Below are 20,751 nucleotides of genomic sequence, written 5' to 3' on the forward strand. Positions count from 1 at the left end.
GGGGGGGGGGGGGGGGGGAAGTCTTCCTTCCCCAAGCCTCATCCACCAACACACACACAAATGAGGCTCTTGATTTTGGGCTGTACGTGTACCTACCATATATCGGTGCTGGGAAGAAGCCAGTAAAAGTGCCTTTAGTATTCAAAATACCATTTTACTAAGTATCAGCTCTCTAGCTGGCCTCCTTTAAAACAAATGGATCGGCCCCCAAGGATGCCAGGACAGATACTTAGTGTTCATCACTGAGCCAGGCTCTGCAGGGGACTCGAGCACAAGATACCTTCTTATACTTTATCAGCTCACTGGAAAAATGCTATTCTCATGTATGATAGGGCTAATTAGGAATCAGAGTGAGACTGTGTGCAGGCAGCACTTCCCTGTTTATCACTGTATCCCTGGCCCCTAAAAGGGCCCCTGGCACATGGTTGAAGCTTAATAAATATTTATCTGATACATGAGTGTGTACTCAGGAATTGAGGGGAGCAGAACCAGTGAAGGCTGTAGTAAAGAGGGAGGGCTTCCCTGGGACCCTGAAGGCTGGGCAACATTTGGAAGGTTTGAGGAGTGGACAATGTTGGGGAGAGGGTAAAATTTAGGACATAGAGAGCTCAAGTACTTGGCCCATCCAGGGTCAAGCACCAGGTACTCAAATCAGCCTGTGCATTTGTTTGAAGACAACTATCAAAAGTGGGGGAAGCTCAATAGACTCTCAAGAGCTTGCTGTTTTCTCTACCACCATGTGCCAATGTGCGCACTGTGCTAAGGAAATAAACTGAAAAAGCCAGTCCTGGTCCCAAAGTAGTTCACAATCAAGTGGGCAAAAGAGGCACATGAACACAACTGCTGATCAATGTGGCGAGTGGGGTTATAATACTGAATACCAACATTAAGTTGCTGGAGGGCAGAGGAAAGGCGTAGACCAGTTTGAAGAGGAGGTGATTAAGGAAGTCTTCCTGGATGAGGATACACTGTGCTGAGTTTTAAAACATAACAGGGAGTGGAGTACAGGTGTGGTTGCAAGGAGAAGACACTCCCGGAAATAGGGATAGGTGAGCAAAGCAAGGAGACAGTGTCCAGTGAAAGTCCTACTGTTGCCATTAAATTAGGTTGAAATGCACTTGAGGTTCTAACAGTTTAATTTTCATAGAAATTTTTTTCCTTCAACTTTATGCTATATAAAAATGAAAAAAAAAACAATGAAGTAGTTTTAAAGAGTCAATTTTCCATGGCTATTCTAGGGATAATAGACTAGGTAATCTGGAACAATCTTCTCACTGAGGACAACTAAATGCTCTGAACAAAAACCAACCAAACAAAAATTAAGGGCGAAATGTAAATAATGATTTCTTATGGCATTAGACAGAAAATAAGATAATGAAAAACCACCAGGTAAGGCTCAGAAAAGGGTGATGGCCGAGAGATTTAAACCTATTTTCCCCTGAGGGCATCTGCACATTTCAAACTTGAGCAGTTTCAAAACCAAGTAGACCTCTGGTAATCTCAAGGGGGTGGAGGATGGGGGAGTAGGGAATGAAATTCAGGGTACCCTTCAGGTGTACCAAGGGAGGGTGCTTTCTGGTGAGCTCTACTCTTTTGGGCTGTGACCCCAAAGTGCTGAGTGCTGTACTCTAGAAGTAAGGTGAACCAGAAGTAGACAGGCCCTCTCAAGGTCTGAAACTCAGATTTTAATCATCTTAACCCCTAAAACTGGGTTAAGGTCTTGAATTATTTCCACAGTTTTTCAAATAAAAGACACTCAATTAAAAAAGAGGGGCAAGGTCCATGAACAGACCAGAGGACATGAATAAAAAACCAGTAGAAACAACAGATAATAGAAACAGACCCACAGGGGCTTCTGAAGTAGAGTCATCAGATACAGACATTAAAATGACCTATGTTTACAATATTTAAGGAGATTAAAGACAAGTTTGAGGGTTTTGGTAGAGAACTAGAATCTGTTTTCAAAAGATCCATGGAAGTTCTAGAATAAAGAAACATACATTCACTAAAATCAGGAGACTGCAATGGATTTTCCAACAGAAAAAATGTGGTTGATGAGAGAACTGGCGAACTGGATTCCTTAATTAGTGCTTTGGAAGGAACTATACAGAATGAGACACAGAGACAAAAAGATAGCTAACACAGAGGAGAGGAGAGGTGAGAGACATAGAAGACACATTGAGAAGGTCTAACAGACACATAAATTGAATCATACCAGGAGAAGAGGGAGATCATAGGGCAGGAGGAATATTTTTGAGGAAATGATAGCTCAGAATTTTCCAAAATTGATATGAGACAATAACCTGCAGATTCAAGAAGGCCTAACCCCCAAGCAGGAAAAAGAAAAAGAATTTCTCACCTCAGCAGGACTCAGCTAAACTGCTACAAACCAAAGATAGGAAAAGAAAATCCCCAAAGTCTCCAGAATAAAATATGCATTACCTCCAAATAGGCAACAATTAAATTCATAGTTGACTTCTCACTAAAAAGAATGGAACTATTTTGGGTATCATGTTCCTTCTCACCTGTATCAAAATTCCCATTGAACAATGAGTTCTGGGTTGCAAGAGGATTTGTTTTTTCCCACTTGTCTAAGTCTTTGCCTGTGAGCTAAACAAAACCAAAAGCAAGTGCAAAGATTACAGGTGGGGAGTCTGTGAAGTCTGTCCATATTCATGTGGAGATCAGAGAAGCCCAACCATAAGAACCGTGGGCTGACTGACAGTGACAACTGTGGATGGAACAAAAGTTCTTTGTAGACAGGCAATTTTGAAGACTGTGACTCCCACTTTGGAGGAGCTAAGGTGATCCGCAGTGGAAGGAATCCCATGTGAAATCTCTTAAATAAAAATGTATTGACTTAAAAAATGGAACTGTTTTATCTAGAAGACAATGGAGTATCTTTAAAACACTCAAGAAAAAGACTTGCCAACCAAGAATTCTATATTGAGCAAAAGGAGCCTTCAGGAAGTAAGGCAAAATACATTTTTCAGACAAACGGTAATTAAGAGAATTCACCACCAGTAGATCCACACTATAAAGAAAATACTACCGAGTCTTCTTTATGTAGAGAAAGAAATCGACCTAGATGGAAGTTTGTAGATGCAGGAAGGAACAAAGAACAATGAAAATGATAGATGTGGGTAAATCAAAATAATATTGACTATATATAATAATATTAAAAATGCTTTGTTGAATTTTTACGCAGACACACATACACAAACACAGAAGTAATTAAAATATCCCCCCCCCGCAAATCTAAAAAGTAGTAAATTTCCATGTGATATGGACTATGGCTTTCTATTTTACCTACTTTATCTTTTTTGATAACTATGATTGATTTAGTTGTACACACGCTTCTTGAATGATGTACTTTATTTGTTCCATAAAAGTCGTAAGTATTTTTAGAGGGAACAACTGGAGTGAATGTTCAAGTTTATTACTCTAGAGTGTGTGTGAGCGTGAGCCCATATAAATGTGCATATTATCGGGGGGGGAATTGTTCTGGGCTATTTTAATAACGTAAAGAGAGCTAAAAATTTTTGAGTGTCTACTACCTGTCAAACATTTAGGTACAAACTTCACAAAAAGTATTTTGTTTATGCTCACAGCAGACTAGTGAAAAAAAAGTACTAGTGTTCCAATTTTACAAATAAGGAACTACAGTCTCAGAGAGATTTAATCACTTGCCTAACATCATAACTATGAGCTGATGGAACAGTGATTTAATCCCAGTCTTTGGCCCCCAAAACCCATTTTCTTTCCCTATGCTCCTATCTCTGCCCCTGTGAACAAAGATATTATAATGCCACTAAAAGAGATGAATTTAACATTTCCACTACCCCCAACAGTGATAAATGTTAGCTGAAATAAGTAAGATCCCATGACACAAGCTCATTGCTTTATTTCATTGTTCAGAAAATTGTGGAATAGTGTCTGCCTTACACCTACTCATACAATTCTCATCTCCCTACATAATGGGTGATGAGGCTGATATTTAATTACAGAACTAACATTATATCACACAAATATGTATTTGCATATACGTATGTACAAAGATAGCTACAAGTTACAGTATCAGATGGGGATGCCCACCGAGTTCCAAGTGGGAGGACCAGCCTGGAGCTGGCTCCATAAATCCTGTCCCAAACCTCTTAGAGCCATTAACATCATACACCAAGCAGAAGGAACAAATCCTACTTCAAGTGGGGATTGTTTAGCTGCAATTGAAAGTCAGAGAAACAAACTTCTCAAGTGTAAATACCCCCTAAGAATCTATTTGCTTATCCCAGCCTAACACTGGTCAGAGGTAATGTAATGTCCATAACACTACAAACCCTAATTCTAAACACACTGGCCTCTATTATGACTTTGTGTTTTCCTACATGATCCCCTGTACTTGGGTAGAGTCTGTGTCTCCTTGCTGACAGACAGTCTGACACCTGCTAATGGTCAGGTTCTTGGTGTGTGAGCCATATTACACAAACTCCTCAGAGCAGCCAACATTTCATGTTCTGAATATAACATTTACTGTATACTTGTAGACAAATCTAACTGAAAACGTCCACATGTTACCAAGTATCTGTAGATTCATTTTTAAGAAGAAATGTCTTCAAGGCCTTTATAAGAGGTAACATTGCCGATCACTCCAAAAGCTATGATGCAGATGCATATGCTTCCCATTATATACATCATAATGTTTGGGGGCATTTTGATAGCCCTTCATTACTCTTTCATCTCAAAACTCCCAAGACAAGTCTTGGAATTAAATGTTGTAACGTGGTCCATAGCTTGAAGAGCCCACCTAAAAATTCATGAAAGTGATGAGGAGAGAGAAGATTATTTGAGCTCTGGACTAAAAAGAGCTGATAATAATAGAATTTATTTTTAACCTGGATAGGTTGGGGAAGGTCTTCTCTACCACTTCAAAGGCTTGCTTTTGGTCCCTTCCTCCTAAATTCTGGCTTTGTCTCCTCCCAGAGAAGCTCTGCTATCCTGGGAAAAGATACCACACCGCACATCCTCAGCTGGGTCTATGCAAACTAGGAGCAAAAGACTATTCAGATAATCTTATCATTGTAAGCAGTGGACAGGTTAGCTCAGGCCAAATGTTATTTTTGCCCTCACTAATTACTTATCTTTGCTAATATTTATCCTCACTAATATTTTTCTCCTCCCTAATTATGTAGACTGAATTATCTAGATGATGCATTTTTTTTGATCTGCATATATGTGACCTAAAATAAATTTTTTCCTCTTTCTTTGGTGAAAGTCAAACTCTTGTTGCACATATCTCAAATAAGCACACTAAAGTATTCGTAACAAATCTATTTTTATTTCATAATTAGGTTTGTCAAAAGGACACAAACATTTTTAAAGGTTAACTGATCATTAACAGTTAATGAAGAAATCACACTGAGGGATTTTTCTGTGAGAATAGAGATGGTTAGGTTGATCTCCTTGGAATTCCCTTGGTGGGGAGCATTATCTACCTCAAAACACATTGTACTGTTTGGGAGATGAAACAAAGAAGGCAGGATTTTGTGACATGATGTTACTTGAAACCAGAATGATCAGTCTGTGAATTGCTTGAATTTGAGACCCACGTGGGTCTTCCCTATGGTGCCAAGAGCTTCAAGATATTGTTGATCAAGTGTTCACGCTCCAGGGTTTGCAGTTTTAGTAACGTTCAATATGTAATCCTGAGCACCTGGTAAGTGTTGGGGACTAGAAAAATGTACCTCTGGTTGAAGATCCAGTTCTTGCCTTCGGTGGGGAGACAGAACATGCAAATGAAACAAGTAACTTCACAGGGGTGGAGTTGGATAATGGCAGCCATGTTATCTGATGATGTCCGCTTGGATGTCTATAGGCAACTCGAACTTTACGTGTCCCAAATAGCCCCCCTTGGTATGGCCCTTGCCTACTGGTGTCTGCTCTGTTCTTTTCTTCTCCATGAATGGCATCCCCATGCTTCCAGGGGTTCAGGTCAAGGTGCTGGGAATAATTTACTCAGCTCTTTCTCACACTGCACATCTCCAAATTACAAGCAAATCCTGTTGGTTCCGTCTTCCAAATATATCTAGAATGAGACTATATCTTCCTGCCTCCACCACCACTGCCCTGGCCAAGCCAGCTTCTCACTGGGAGAAAAAGCCGCCACGAACAACTCACTGCACTGTAGTGACACTGGTCTCCTCACTGAACTCCAAAAGACACGAGCTTCTGGGTCTGTGCATCTGCTGTTCCCTCCATTTGGGATCCTTCCTGCCCTGTGTACTATTGCCTCCCGTTCCCCTTTACAGAGAGAGCTTCACAGACCACCACCCTATTTAAAGTAACGACCCTCCATCCCTAGCATCCCCATCTTCTCTAGGCTGCTTTATTTTTTCCCATAGCACTTATTATATTTGCTTACGTATTTGTTTGTGCCACCTCTTCCCCCAGACTCCCCCAAGACTATATGCTCCACCAGGGTGGAGATATTGCCTGTTTCGCTCATTATTCTCTCACCAGAGTGTAGAATACTTCCTGGAGCGTAACAGGTGCTCAGTAAAAATCCGAAAGAATAACCAGTTCCGTGTTCGCTTTCTCTATGTAAAAACACTGTAATGGCACCAATGGCCAACAGAGGTCAATGTTTAGACGCCGGAAGGCTCTGCCTGTCCTTGTTTCTTTTCATCAGCCAGGACTAAATTGGACTTCCGGTCCTCCCCAGGGAGAAGAGCAGAGCCTTCCCTGGGTCTGGCTCAGCCCTGAACCGGCAGCTTTCTGGGCTGAGTGATCGCTGCCTCAACTTATCTTGATTTCACCGAATCACACTTCAGTTGCTTTCTCTCCACTCCTGAGTTCCCTTTTGCTCTTTCAGATGTGCTAATAATCATTAATTCATTTCATGATCATGCCGGGGTTCAAAGAGTCTCTGACGAAACCCCAAGGAAAATATATCCAGGAGGGCAGTGCCATATAAAACCCAAGCATGTTACATAACTTCTGGCGGCTCAACACGGCCCATTTTTTTTTCAACCCATAAATACATTCTTTTCCAAACACTTTGAGCAGTCTGCAGGATGAAATGTGAGCATGAATAGCCTTTGTCCTATGTCAGCTTGAGGCCCGTCTGCCTTTCATCTCTGGATGCCTTGTAGCCAGCACCTTTCCTTTTTAGGGGCGGGTTACCGCCCGTCCTTTTCCACCCTTTCTTGCCCTCCTCCTGCTGCGGCAGGCTCACCGCTGCTTCTATGAGAAATCTGCCCACCCCTCCCTCTCTCCAGCACCCCCCCACCCCAAATCAACTCCTCTAAAACGATCACCTCCAATTTCTATTCAGGATGGAAGAACCAAGACAGAGAGGCAACACATCCTCGCTTCCGGGCTGATGATTATTTATTCAACGTCACCTTCCTGGTCTGGCTAATGACTGGCTTTTAAGATCATTTTTAGCTCTTCTGCGTGTAAGTTTAATAAAATTCTTTTAACTACTTAGTCAACAACTACTGTATCTAAACACTGTATGCGTATCCACATATTTTTGCTCTTTGGGTGTATATTTCAATCTTAGATTGGTGCTATGTCTATATACACACATATGTACATACCACCAAAAACAAGATATAAAGAAAACAAAACGTCTGTTGTTTAAATATGTCTCCCCTTTCCTCCACGAGAATCCCTGTTTTCACAAATGTGAAGGGCATCTGTTTTACAAAACATTTTTGCTTGACACTATCCCAAACGTACAAATTCTGCCCCTACCCGGGATCAGCAAGATCTCTCAGAAGCTGGGCTTCAGTGAACATGGCTTGCTTTTGGTGAAATTATTAAGTTGGGAATTGCCAACTTTGTCTGCAAGTGAAATCCTTGATCCTGTTTTACCAGGAGAAAAAAAAAGCCAATCTGCTTTCCTTAAAGGCCAGTGTGCATGATTATGTTCTCAACATGGAGCAATGATGACGTGGCTAAGTGAGAGACCCATTTTCTCCAGTGTTTAAAAATCATTATTAAAAACAGTCACAACTCTTCAGTCGAGTGTAAGAATATCTGTGAGTGTTCTATTTAAAACATTTAATCACGTTAATGCTAAAACCTGACTCAGTCTTTGGTGGAAGTGTTTCAGGGTTGTTCGGTAAACCCACACCCTAGCTCAAAGACGCCCCCAAACACAGATCCCGACTGACATGCTGGGTTCTCCTCATATGCTGTAGGCTGGCTCCCAGAGCCTCCACTGCAGGGAGGCCCCATTAGGATCTGACTCAACAGGTGGCTGGAGCAGCTCTCAGACACACAGAATTCTATCCCACCTGCCCTCCTCCTCTAGGGTCTTAGAAGGTGTGCTTTAGAAAAACAACGTATTAGTCTCTGCTAAAAAGAAATGAGCGATCAAAGCCACTAAGTGACATGGAAGAACCTTAAATGCATATTGCCAAGTGACAGAAGCCAGTCTGAAAAGGCTACATACTGTGTGATTCCAACTACATGACATTCTGGAAAAGGCAGAACTACGGAGACAGGAAGAGATGAGTGGTTGGGTTGCCCGGGCTCCGGGGTGGGGGTGGGGATGGGCAGGATGCACAGGAAACATAGTAAATTTTTAGGGCAGTGAAACTACTCTGAATGATACAGCAATGCTGAATACATGACATGTTGCATTTGTCAAAACCCATAGAATGTACAGCATGAAGAATGAACCTTAACGTAAGCTTTATGGTTAATAATCATGTATCAATACTGGCTCACAGGTTGTAACACATGCACTACACAAGTGCACAATTTTGATAATAGGGGAAACTCTGTGTCTGAGAATCCCTCTACTTTCTGCTCAGTTTTTTTTTTTAACTTAAAACTACTTTAAACAATAAAGTCTATTAACTAAAAAACAGCTATAAGCAACAATGAGAGTCTGCTTCCATAATACACATAAGATTCCCTGGTTAGGGGCATGTATATCACACATAGACTAAAGGAGAGCCTTTTTCTTTTTCTTTCTTTTTTTTTTTGGAGGGGTCACAGACACATCAACAGAAATGTGGTTCGATACCATTTCTTTCTGTTGGAGCCTTTCTGGCTTGAGCATCGAGAGGAGGATTATCACCGACAACTGGACCACAGCCCCAGCGCTGGGCTTTTGCACACGGGGAGGTCACTATCTATTTTTTGATACATTAGGATTCATTCCCACCAAGCCCCACATGTGAAATGCTGGCAAGTCGGTTTGCCTTGGCTGCTAAGGGACCATAAAGACCTCTGTGCTGCTCGCATGAGGTTTGGCTATTTTTAGGCACCAGCTAATCCATTAAAGCATAATGCTACCACTGATGAGTCAGAACATAGCAGTCAAATCAGAAATAGTGCAATGAAAGAAAACCCGTCGGCAGGTGCGCAGTAAGCACATCTTATAAAATACTAGCATGTGCGTGCGCACGCACACACACACACGCATGCGTGTGGCCCCCCAGGACAGCTACAAGAGGTAAATGGCACTGAATATTAAGCAGCCACCAAGGAGGTGAAGGGAAGCAGTCACCTCGGGAGGATCTGGGAAGTGAGAGACAGCCCTAATAACATAAGCAGCTCGCCAGTTAGGAAAGACACAGTCCAAGGGAAGTGTCACCCCAGAGCACTTTACAAATAAAATTCACTACAATTCGACTGAGCAAGTTTTGCGTACTCTTCAGAAAAGCTGAGCCTGGGGAGCATGAGACAGAGGGATGGGCAGGCGGCTCACAAGCAGAAAGTGTTTGCCGGATGGAAGTGGAAGGCTCCCCGGGGCGGTGGGGGGGGGCATCCTGGGCAGAGGCTTGCCCAGTGGGCACCTGGCAGAAGAAAGACACACGAGACCTTCATTCCTGGGGCTCTTACCGATGTGGACGGCTGGGCCACCAATGCATTCCTCCAGGCCAGCTCACACTTGGGGAAATACAGCGGGGCTGTACGCAGGAGGGCATTTAGCCCCTCCCAGAGAAATAGCGGTGTGGGTGCTCTGGAACTTTATCCTTCTTTCTGGACATTTCTAGACTGCCTCTCCTTTCATAAATTCTTTTTTAGAGCATGAAGCCTTTTATTTATTTTTTCAGAATCTAACGTTTCTCTCTCTCTTTTTAAAAGATTTATTCATTTATGTTAGAGACAGCACGAACGGGAAGGGCAGAGGGAGAGAGACTCTCAAGCAGACTCTGTGCTGAGTGGGGAACCAGATGCAGGGCTCGATCTCACGACCCTGAGATCATGACCTGAGCTGAAACCAAGAGCTGGCCGCACCACCTAAGTGCCCCTAACCTTTCTCTTCCCAGGGCCAAAGCCCCCTAAATTGAAGCAGGGATGGTCACGGACATTGTCAAGGGTCTACCGGGTGTTACACAGTGCGCTGGTTCCTTTAAACACATTTTCTTGAATCCTTACAACAACCCTCATTCTTCCCACTGCGTCAGCAGACTGGACGGCTGAGATGGTTTGCACAGTAAAGTATTTGTGCACTAATTTGTACACGATTTGCACCAGGTCCAGCGCTACGGAGGGATGGAAGATAGATCCCGACTTAGGTATTTTGGTCCTGCATTTTCTTCACCAGCTCACCAGCTCACCTGCTTCCCACTGCAGCAGAGGACGCCCCCCATCCTCTCGCTGAGCCGCACTGGCTCCCACTATTGCCCCGGGGATCCCCTCTGGGACTTGCCACGGACTTACAATCTTGGAGAAGAATATCCAGTGGATTATATTTGGGAGTGAGGCCCCAAGGGAAGTGATTCTGTTGTCCATCGGGGTTTCAACCAGAATCACCGAACATGCAGGCAGGCTCTCCTCCCTGGGGTGGAATGTGCTACCTGTCCCCGAACAGAAGAGGAAGGAGACACAGAGTGGCCAGAAGGAGGTGTCGGGTGGTGCATTTGGTGGGAACAGATCACACCTGGAATTCTCCTTCGCTCTCCCACAGCAGCGGGCCAGAGGACTGGGCACAATGACACTGCCTTGTGCAGAAAAACACTGCAGCGGGGATGGCCGAGCCCCGGGGACGGTGACAGCTTGGCGACAGCGCTTTTCTCCCACACCGCCTCGTCTGGAGCTTCAGCTGGAGACAACACTGGAGGCGTCTTTCCACAGTAACAATTAGGAGTTCAGCTCCTTAAAATAATCACCAAAACGAACCCCCCCCTCTGTTTTAGACAGGAGGGCTTCAGTTCCCATAAGGTCTGTGGGCCGATGATGAGCATGAGGTCCGCAAAGATTCCTTCCATGTCCCCCTTTGGTTTTTGGTCAGTGAATGCTGGTGGTGTCTACAAGCCCTGTCCTGCGAGGCACAGAAGCCCAGGATTGCAAAAACGGAGGAGGCCCGTGATATACCTTGTATAAGGAATCATTTGCCTGTTTCAGGGATGAGAAAAACAGCAGCTCTGAGGGAAAACAACCTGTCTGGCAGCCGACCAGAGCCCAGGCTCGCGTGGCCTTCCCCCACCATCCGGAGGGGATGCTCACCGTAGGTTTTCTGAGGTCACACATACCCCCGTGGCTCTCTTTCCACGCGGGGATTTGTGACTGGAGTCATAAAACCATCCAGCTATTGTGCAGAAAACCAGCCCGTCTTCCACAACTTCCCCCATCAATTTTGTGATTTTGCTAATTAAGTTAAACAATTTGCACATCCCTAAATCTCCCCGTGGGTGCAAGTGTGAGTGATTTCTAACGAGCTGAGAAGACACGGCTGATCCTCCTCCAGGCCAGGGGAGAAAACTTCTCAGCGCCACACCGGTGAGGGAGGCAAGCTCGCAGCCCTCGGAACGTAAATTAAATCCAGATATCAGCTCTCTGGCTCCCTTCCTCCTCCCCCTCTCACTTTCCCTCTGATTCTCTCCTGATCCCGATTCTGTCACTCGTGGTGAGCACAGCTGGTGGAGTATTTTAGCTGTGATGATGTCAGCCTGTTTCTGATAGGCTTCTGGGTAAAGCAACAAATCATTGGCCCTGTCGGGGCCTTGCACTTTGTTTCTCCAGCTCAAAACCCAAGCCACCTTTTTAGCAGGCGACAGCCCTCCCCAGCATGCGGCACCCCCAGGCGGGGCCGCCCTGACAGACCTGCGAACACGCCGTGACAAAGATTCTACCTTCTAATTTGCACCCTGGCTGTCAGCAGAGACTCGTGGTCTGGCTGCCGGAAGGAAAAGAGACTTCATGGGGAAGCCAATTACTCTATCATTCAAGCATCCATGGTGCAAAGTACCGAGCAGGGAAACACAGGAAGCTGCTTCCTCTCCAGAATGCCGGGTCCATCCGCAACCTCGGGAGGCCTGGGAAGCTTGCATCCACTCGGATGCCGGGGTCTTGGAGATGTTGTCTGCAGCCGGAGCTGTTCTCGATTATCAGTGTGAAAAGAGGTGCGGGTAAGGAACCAGCAGCTCTCCGAAATAACACCTCTTCCCGTGCCTGCCCCTGTTCACAGTAACGCCTGAAGGGCTGAAGGTGCCATGAAAAAATGCACTTTCAATTCTTGTTCATTTTCCATGCTTCACCTGGAGTCTGTTAGAAGACAACTTTGCTAAAGACAACTTGTTTTCCTTCTACCCGTGCCCACCTCCAACGCGTGCAGGAAGGTGGGAGCGAGCCGCACCTACGGGACGGGCCGGGAGTTCGAAATAAAGATGCCACTTAAAAAAAAAAAAAAATCCTGATTTTTGCTATATTTTTTTTTTTTAATCTGAACTTTGAGAAATCTCTCTTTGATCTTACCAAAGACTGTAAGCCTACGGTGACACTGCACCAGAAGAAAAGACATCTTTGGAGGCTAAAAGTTCTTGGCAGTGCAGGGCCTCTGACGTTGTGTCAGACCCCACATCCGGTCATTCACAAGCCCTTCTGGAAAACACTGGATAATCCCCCCTCCCCTGCAACTTGATCTCTTAAAAATACACTCAGAACAGTTCAAATCATTAACGAGTTTTTCTTTTGTTTTGTTTTCCCAAACATCACCTACGCCCTGACCGTTCTCAACTCAGAGTTGAAGGAGGCGCCGTCACTTTGGGGTTTTTTCAAAGTCCTCTATGGAGGGGCACCTGGGTAGCTCAGTCGTTAAGCGTCTGCCTTCGGCTCAGGTCATGATCCCGGGGTCCTGGGATCGAGCCCCGCATCGGGCTCCCTGCTCGGCGGGAAGCCTGCTTCTCCCTCTCCCGCTCCCCCTGCTTGTGTTCCCTCTCTCGCTGTGTCTCTCTCTGTCAAATAAATAAAATATTAAAAAAAAAAAAAAGTCCTCCATGGAAACATTCCCAGGAGAGCAGGGCTCAGGGGCTCGACAGCAGGGAAGCCCCGAGCCTGGGGGCCAAACCTGTTTGTCTCCAAGCCACCTGGACAGGGAAAGTGCTGTTTTCTATAAAGGGGCTGTGGAATAGAAGCGTCCAGTGATTTAAGACACTGTAAAAGAGAGGACTGAATGAGACTGTAGAAATTCATAAAGTTAATAACACTTCCAGGCTTTAACACACCTGACCTTGACTGAATCTTACCCCTTGGGGTTCCTACTTACTACATGCACAGGAGATCACCTTGGGATTCCCAGACAATGTTAACCATGCCTTTGATTTTCTACATTCTGATGCTTTTGATATCTTGGAGCCTGGCTGACTGGAGGGACTGCCCCTCCCGGGGTTAGCTTCGCATGCACACCAAACACCCACACTCCCAACCCACCTCCTCCACTGGGCTCTCACATCTATCTGCCCTCATCACTCCAGGCCCAGGTACCAGACACCCAGGGATAGCCCCTATGACCCAGAGCCCCCTGAAATTATTCACGCCAGCCAATCCTCAGTCTGCTTACCCCATGTTGCTCATTCTTTCCCATGGAAACTACCGTACAGGCTCTTGGCCATGTTCCCTCCTGGTCCCCCATGCCTCCTCACTGACCCTGGTGCTCCTGCGGGTGGCCCTGCGTGGCGTACTCCGTCTTTTAGGGATCTGAGTAGAATAAGCTACCTTTTCAATGGCAGGCCGTGTCCTCATCTGTCGGCCTCACCACACCTAAATGATAATAGCACCTACATTTTAAAACACAGACGCTGGAACGGGATGTGGCCATCTAATGTCCCCGCCCTGACCAGCACTGTCTTTTCCTGACAGGGACAAAGAGCACAATGACCCCAAGAAGGGCCTTGAGCCCTGCAGCGTTTCTCAAGCAGGGTTCCTCATTTAAACCAGAGAACTAAAAAAAAAAAAAAAAAATCTTGAGTGGTGATTTTCGGAATCCTACAGAGGATGGTCCCTTACCAGCCCTCGTCTACAGGAGCATGGAAGTGAATTCATTACAAACAGCGGATGCCTTGGGGCATTGGGGCTCATCTCTCTCACAGAACCTGGTCAGGAAAGAGGATAGATCTACAATCTGGGTATACATGAAAACCCTGAATTCTCCCCACAGCACATTCGGGCCTGCCTCTTGGAAGACACTCATCTTGCCAGGAGAACGATGATGGGGGCATGGTGGGTGCCCCTACCTGTGCCGGTGAGGGGGGGTGAACATTACCTGTGCTCGGTGCTCCCCAACCGCAAACTGGATCACGGCCACGCCGGGGTGGTGGCTGTCCTCAATCCTCTCCACCGTGCTGGAGTCGATCTTCAGATCGCTGCTGATCTCCGCACTCTGGATGAAGTCTTCCGTCTTTAGGTCCTCCACCTTCTTCAGCTCCCCGTTGGCCAACTGGATGATGGAGCCTTTCATGAAGTAGGGGGGCAGCGTGGGGGGCGCCGAGGCGGGGGATGCCACCGATTGCACCACAGGCAGGTGGATCTGGGCCTGCACCATGGCGGGGTAGGCGGCCTGCGTGACCAGGGCCTCGGGGCTGAAGTTCTCGCTCTTGGGAAGGGCGGTGGTGACGAAAGTGTGAGGCATGGCCGCGAACTGGGGCGACGAGGTGGCTATCGCGGAGGCTGCTCCCGACCCCTCCACGTCGGCGCTGCCCACCGGGATGAGCAGGGGCTGCGTGCCGGGGATCACCAGGTGCTGGGGCAGGCTGCCGGCGTAAGTGATCGCTTGCTGCTGGCTGCTCAGGTAGCCGATGACCGGTGCCTGCGTCCCCGCATAGAAGGCGGTGGCTGGCAGTCCCACCGGGAGAGGCTCCGAGGCGCTGTGTGGGGCCTGGATGACCGTGTGGGGGGACAGCGTGGCAACGGCGGCGGCCTTCACGCCTTCGGGGCCCAGAGCCTGTTGGGGTGACAGCGCGTAGGACCGGTGCCCGGGCTTCCCTAGGTGCAGGCCGCTTTTGTCGTTGAGGGTGGAGGGGGAGGCCTCCCGGTGCGTGACCTGCTGCACCTCCAGGTCCGCGGCGGGGGTGTTGCTGGTGGGCAGGACCATCACAGAGGCCCGGACCCCCGAGGAGTCCCGGCCGCCGTAGTCGGCGGCGCTGGGGTGGACCACCACGTGCCTGGACTCGTAAGGGTGAGGAAGGGACTTGCTGGCCTTCACCAGGCCCAAGTCGGCCGAGCTCGGGGCCCCGTACCTCCGGCCCTTCTCCACCTCCCCGTTCAGGAGCTCCTTGGCCTGCATGGCCTGCTGCAGCCTGCCACTCTCAGCTTTCTTGGCGGCCTCGCGCGGCACAAAGTGGCTGCCGGAGTCGGTGTATTGCACTACGACCTGGGGGGAGGGCCCCAGGGTGAGCGTGTGTGGGATCATCGTCTGGTGCGGGTGGAGGTGGACGGGGATGGCCGGAGGAGAGGCCGTGCGCCCGGCGCTCTGCGGAGAGCTGGAGATGTGGACGTACTGGTTCTGCTGCGTGGGTGGGGGGGACCCCGGGGTGATGAGCCCTGGCGTCCTGCCCAGGTGCTGTTGCTGCTGCTCAGCCTTGTGTCCTGAGGCTTGGCTCAGACTGCCCATGTTGGCCAGCAGAGTGGAATAGGCCTCCAGCTGGGAGCGCTGGGATGGAGTGGTGGCCCCCGCGGCAGAGGCCACGGCACTGGTGACGGGGCTGGCCGTCGGGGAGATCAGCTGTGAAGGGATGAACCCGGCGTAGGGCCCGCTGTACTGGGAGGACCCGATGAACTGGAAGGTGTGTGGCAGGTGAGCGTACTGCACGGGGGACACTGGCGTCCCCGACTGCGGGGGAGGGTACGCCGCGGGCAGCGTGCTGGTCACCGGGACGGACCTGGGCGCGCTGGGCGGGGAGTAGTCCAGCCCCGTGGACAGCGCTTTGTGTAAACCTATTCCCTGTTGTAAACCGAGCTCCCCCGAAGTCCCCGCCGGGCCGTGCCTGCCGCCCCCGGGGGCGCGGCCCCCGGGGTTGCCCGGGAGCCATGCCCCAGACTCCGCCCGGTGGTTGTTGCTCGGCGGCCCGGCGGCCTTCTCTTCAGAAGGCCGGCTGGTGGCGGGGATCTCGCGCTTCTTGGGAGGCAGGCATTCGTTGCTCCGCTCTTGGTTGGATTTCATTTTTCGCCGTCCCCCCTCCACGGTGACTGTTTCACTGTCTGGCTGGCTCTGGGTTTAGTCTGATACATGGAAAGTCACATTTGATTTCTGTAGGGGATCCAGGCTCTTCATGAGGAATCATCTCCTCGTGGGTTCGATCGACCGGCCGCAGCTCTGGAAGCTGGGAAAAAGGAAGAGGGTGGGGGACAAGGGGAGGAGGCAAGGTAGGAGGAAGGGCAGGAGGAAAAGGAAATCAAAATATCAGACTGAGACTAGGCCTCTGGCTTCACCGTGAATTCCCAAAACCTGATAAGAGCCCCAGCATGAAAGCACAAAAAACACTGGCCGTGCTGGACAGCAGGTCAGAAAGATGAGGAACATACCGGGCAAGTCAAAATCTTAAAGCAGATGACTTCTTTCAATTTTTTAATTTTTTTAAAAGTAGGCTCCATGCCCAGCGTGGAGCCCAACACCAGGTTTGAACTCATGACCCTGAGATCAATACCTGAGCTAAGATCAAGAGTCAGATGCTGAACTGACCGAGCCAGCCAGGCACCCCACAGCAGATGCTTTTTTTATGGCATTAACAACTCCCCTAAGACCGTCTGCATCTCCTAAGACCTGTTTCTCAATACCCTCTCTCCCTTTTTTCTTTTCTTCTTAGAGGGTAGATGGTTTATTTCTTAAATTTCCTTTTCAGAAACGCTGGTCCCTTCCTCACCTCTTCATTCCCTTGCTGGAAAATCAAATGAAGCCCACAGGGAGGGTGACATTGGGGAGAATCAGCCTCAGATGCAGGTGCTGGGAAGGAGCAGGTGAGGAGTGGGGGTCCCGAGCGGTCTTCAGGCATAAGGTTTGAAGCCTCATCTATTGGAGCTACTACTCAAAGGTTCTGCCTGACTCTGGGGCCATACTCGATCCACAACCATTCCCTCTTCCCTAACACACACACACACACACACACACACACACACACACACACACACACTACACATGCCAACTCAGCAGAGGCAGCCAAAAATAATCTTGTGCTCTACAAGTTTCCAAAGAATTCCCAGTACAGCTACTCATATGGTAACAGAAAGCCAAAAGAAATCTGTGAGACAGTTAAAAACTGAATATGGTTATGCTTAAAAACAAGAATAAGAATGCGCTAATAGGGTGGATGCATTGAAGACTTTTTCACATGCTCCCTTCATTCCTTTCTTTCTTTCCAGGTAGTCTCTGAGTTTTCTCTTCACACCGCCCCCCTCCCTTTCTCCTTGGGAAGGGCCAACCCACAATTAACCCTAGAGATGAAACCTCTTTCAGATCAATCAGACCCGTGTGCTTAGCCCTGGATCTATAAATAGTGGGCCGGGAGCCAAGTGTTATGGGCACACAGCTCAGTCTCTCAGTGACCAGTGAGCCCCAAGTCACCATGACTGTGTGTGCACATGGATGCCCACTGGCAACAGACAGAGAACATCAATGGCACCAACAGGAACCGGGCTAACAAGCAGCAGGTGTGAGTGCCCCCTCCAGGCAGCAGCTGCAGACAGGAGCAGTGCTATGTGCTGGGATCCTGGGAAGCTGCGGCATGGGCCTTGGGCTTTGGGAATTCCAGGCCCCGGGGGGTTTTGGCATCCTACTACCCAGACCCTCTTTTTTTACGATCCGATTTTAAAGCAAACACAACAAGGCAGCTGCCTTCAGCACCCGATCCTGGCCAACGCCCAAGCAGTGGCGACATCCCTGCTGTAACACGGCCTCTTTCCTCTCCTCTGCCTATAACAGCTTCTCCCCCATCTCTGTCATCTGTGTAGCTACACTCCCCCACCCTAATCTGTAACTTTTGTTTTGGTCCATGATTTAGTAGTCCTTGTTGCTCTTGCTTCAGCATCATCACGGAACATCAACACAAAAGGGCAGATGACATAAAAGGAAGTCCCCATCTTTAATGGCTGTGATCCAGATATATATGAGGTAGAAGTGTATAAATTCGGTGTCTCAATGTCAAAGGTCATTTCCATAACAACAGGATTTGTCATGTGACAAGAGAGGCACTTTAAAGACTGGGATGGAGGGGCGCCTGGGTGGCTCAGTCAGTTAAGTGTCTGCCTTCAGCTCAGGTCATGGTCTCAGGGTCCTGGGATCGAGTCCTGCATCAGGCTCCCTGCTCAGCATGAAGTCTGCTTCTCCCTCTCCCTCTGCCTCCTCCCCACCACTTGTGCTCTCTCTCTCTCCATCTCAGTCTCAAATAAGTAAGTAAAATTAAAAAAAAAAAAAAGACTGGGATGGAAACGAGGACGTTAATGCTGGAGAACTATCTGTGCTGAAGGAGTAATGTCAATTATTTGCCCTCCTGACCTAGAGCTTCTAGAAGTCCAAAGTAACTGTGTTCTGTGTAGCCTTCTTTTATAAATAGTGCAGCACATAATTTACACACAGTATTTGCAAATCAATCAGGATGACAGTGCTATTTTTTTCTCTCTCTTTTTTTTTGTAAAATGGTAAGTACTATTTTTTAAAAGATTTATTTATTTTAGAGAGAGAGGGAGCTCACATGTGCATGAGCGGGCTGAGGGGCAGAGGAGAGGGAGAGAGAGAATCCTCAAGCAGACTCCCCACTGAGCGAGGAGCCTGCGCGGGGGCTCGATCTCACCACCCTGAGATCCTGACCTGAGCTGAAATCAAGAGTAGGAGGCTTAACCAACTGAGCCACCCAGGCGCCACAGTGCTATTTTCAAAACAATGACAGAACAAAATTAAACTACAAAATTATAAAAAATCAGTGGCCCCTTCTGGCTGCTTAATAAGTACTGACAATGATCTTTTATCTTTAGATTTCAAGAGTCACTTAAACAATTGTGTAAGCTCTCACATTCCCAGGCCAACTAGCAAAGGAAAGTCATTTAGGAGATCTGCTCAAAGCAAAGCGTTCCCTGCGCCCCCTGCTGGTTCCACAGCAGCACTGCTCCAATAAAACCCCACAGGATTTCATTAGGGATGTTCATGCAAGAGTGATATGTCAGAATCCAAAATGAGAACATTTGCATATAGTAGGCCCAGCCAGTAAGAGAATAGGTTATTAATTAGCCCAAGGCAGCTCGAGGGAAGAAAAAGCAGCAGCATAAAAGTCCTTTCAAAGCCAAGCAAAATGTCAAACACATTCAGAAGAGGTCCATTAGCAATGCAAATGTAAAATTGCTTGTACAACCAAATGCACAATATACAAAACTAGAAAACCCCTCTGAAGGTACTTTTTAAAGAACCCAGCTTTAGCGAATCTGAAAAGGAATGCTGACTTGGTTCTCAGTAGTGCCTTGGTTTATTTACAGTGTTCATTTGAGAGACACTGGCTTAGCTGGCCCTCAAGGTCTCTGTAGAGACTCCAGGGCTGGTCTTCTGCTAATGGACCAGTAAGACATATTGGCCTTATGAAAAGCAATCCATTGATGAACTTCTTTTCCAGATAATACTAATGGTAAATCCAGGATCCAGAGATTAACACAGGAGCTGGAAAACCTAGGGCCAGACTGATAAAAATTTTAATCTATCCTCCCGCTACATTTAGCAGGACCATGTCTCCTATTTACCAGTGCAGCTTGGAGGAGAGAGGGGCTTTCTAATTCTGGGGCATGCGTCCCTTCTCTGTGTTCACCAGCTCTGTACTATCTGAATCTCCCATCAGGGATAAGCACTGAGCGGGGGGGATTGAGTCGCTGTATTTTCAGAAAACCACCAGAGGGCGCCACAGTTTGCCACCAGGTCCCTTGAAGGCTGTTCGATTATTCACGGCATTGAAAGAATGGAGAGGTATATTTTGAAGGTGGAAGAGCACTGAAGGGAAAAAAGGAAGGGAGACAGAAAGAGATACAAAAAAAAAAAAAAAAAGAAGAAGAAGAAAAAAGGAGAGTAAGATTTTTGCTTTTAGGGTCTCTTTCTAGCTGCAAATGGCCTTAGTGTCCCTAATAACCTTCTTGGGGCTGAAACACACTAGTGGTTCACCTGGGCCCCTGGGGAGCTCGTTTCTAGATGCACAACAGGAAGAGTTCTTTCAAACATGGGGCCACACACTATTTTATAAATGTTAAGTTACCAGAGAACCACACATGCAGATCCCATTGTGCAAACATTATTATTAAGAAAGATACTGGATGAGTCAAGGCAAACTTAGGTATGGTTTGCCTGAGAACCTCTGTTCTGAATGCACTCATCTTAAATGCATTCTTTATGTCTACATTTCTCTCTCTCTATTTTATAATTTAGCTCAGTGGCATAAGGCCTTGCTCTCCAAAGTGCTGTCCTCGGACCAGCAATGCCAGTCGCCAACCCCCTCCTCCCACCCCCCAGCAGTTCTAGAAATGCAGGATCTCAGGCCCCACCCAGCC

The 20,751-nt window shown here is 47.5% G+C and overlaps 1 protein-coding gene and 1 non-coding gene across 2 annotated transcripts in view; both read right to left on the reverse strand.

Moving 5' to 3' along the window:
* Nucleotides 1-20,751, reverse strand: part of ATXN1 (ataxin 1) — a 244,085-nt gene that overhangs the window by 957 nt on the left and 222,377 nt on the right. Inside the window, exon 4 of the mRNA XM_021697084.2 lies at nt 14,504-16,559. Coding sequence (XP_021552759.1) covers nt 14,504-16,399 — 1,896 coding nt within the window. The 5' untranslated portion in view covers nt 16,400-16,559. The remainder of the gene's footprint in view (nt 1-14,503; nt 16,560-20,751) is intronic.
* LOC123325642 lies at nt 2,511-2,635 on the reverse strand. The gene has a single exon (XR_006540573.1). It is a non-coding gene; the product is annotated as a small nucleolar RNA SNORA40 (small nucleolar RNA).

This window comes from Neomonachus schauinslandi, chromosome 8, assembly GCF_002201575.2.
Source record: "Neomonachus schauinslandi chromosome 8, ASM220157v2, whole genome shotgun sequence".
Lineage (NCBI taxonomy): Eukaryota > Metazoa > Chordata > Mammalia > Carnivora > Phocidae > Neomonachus > Neomonachus schauinslandi.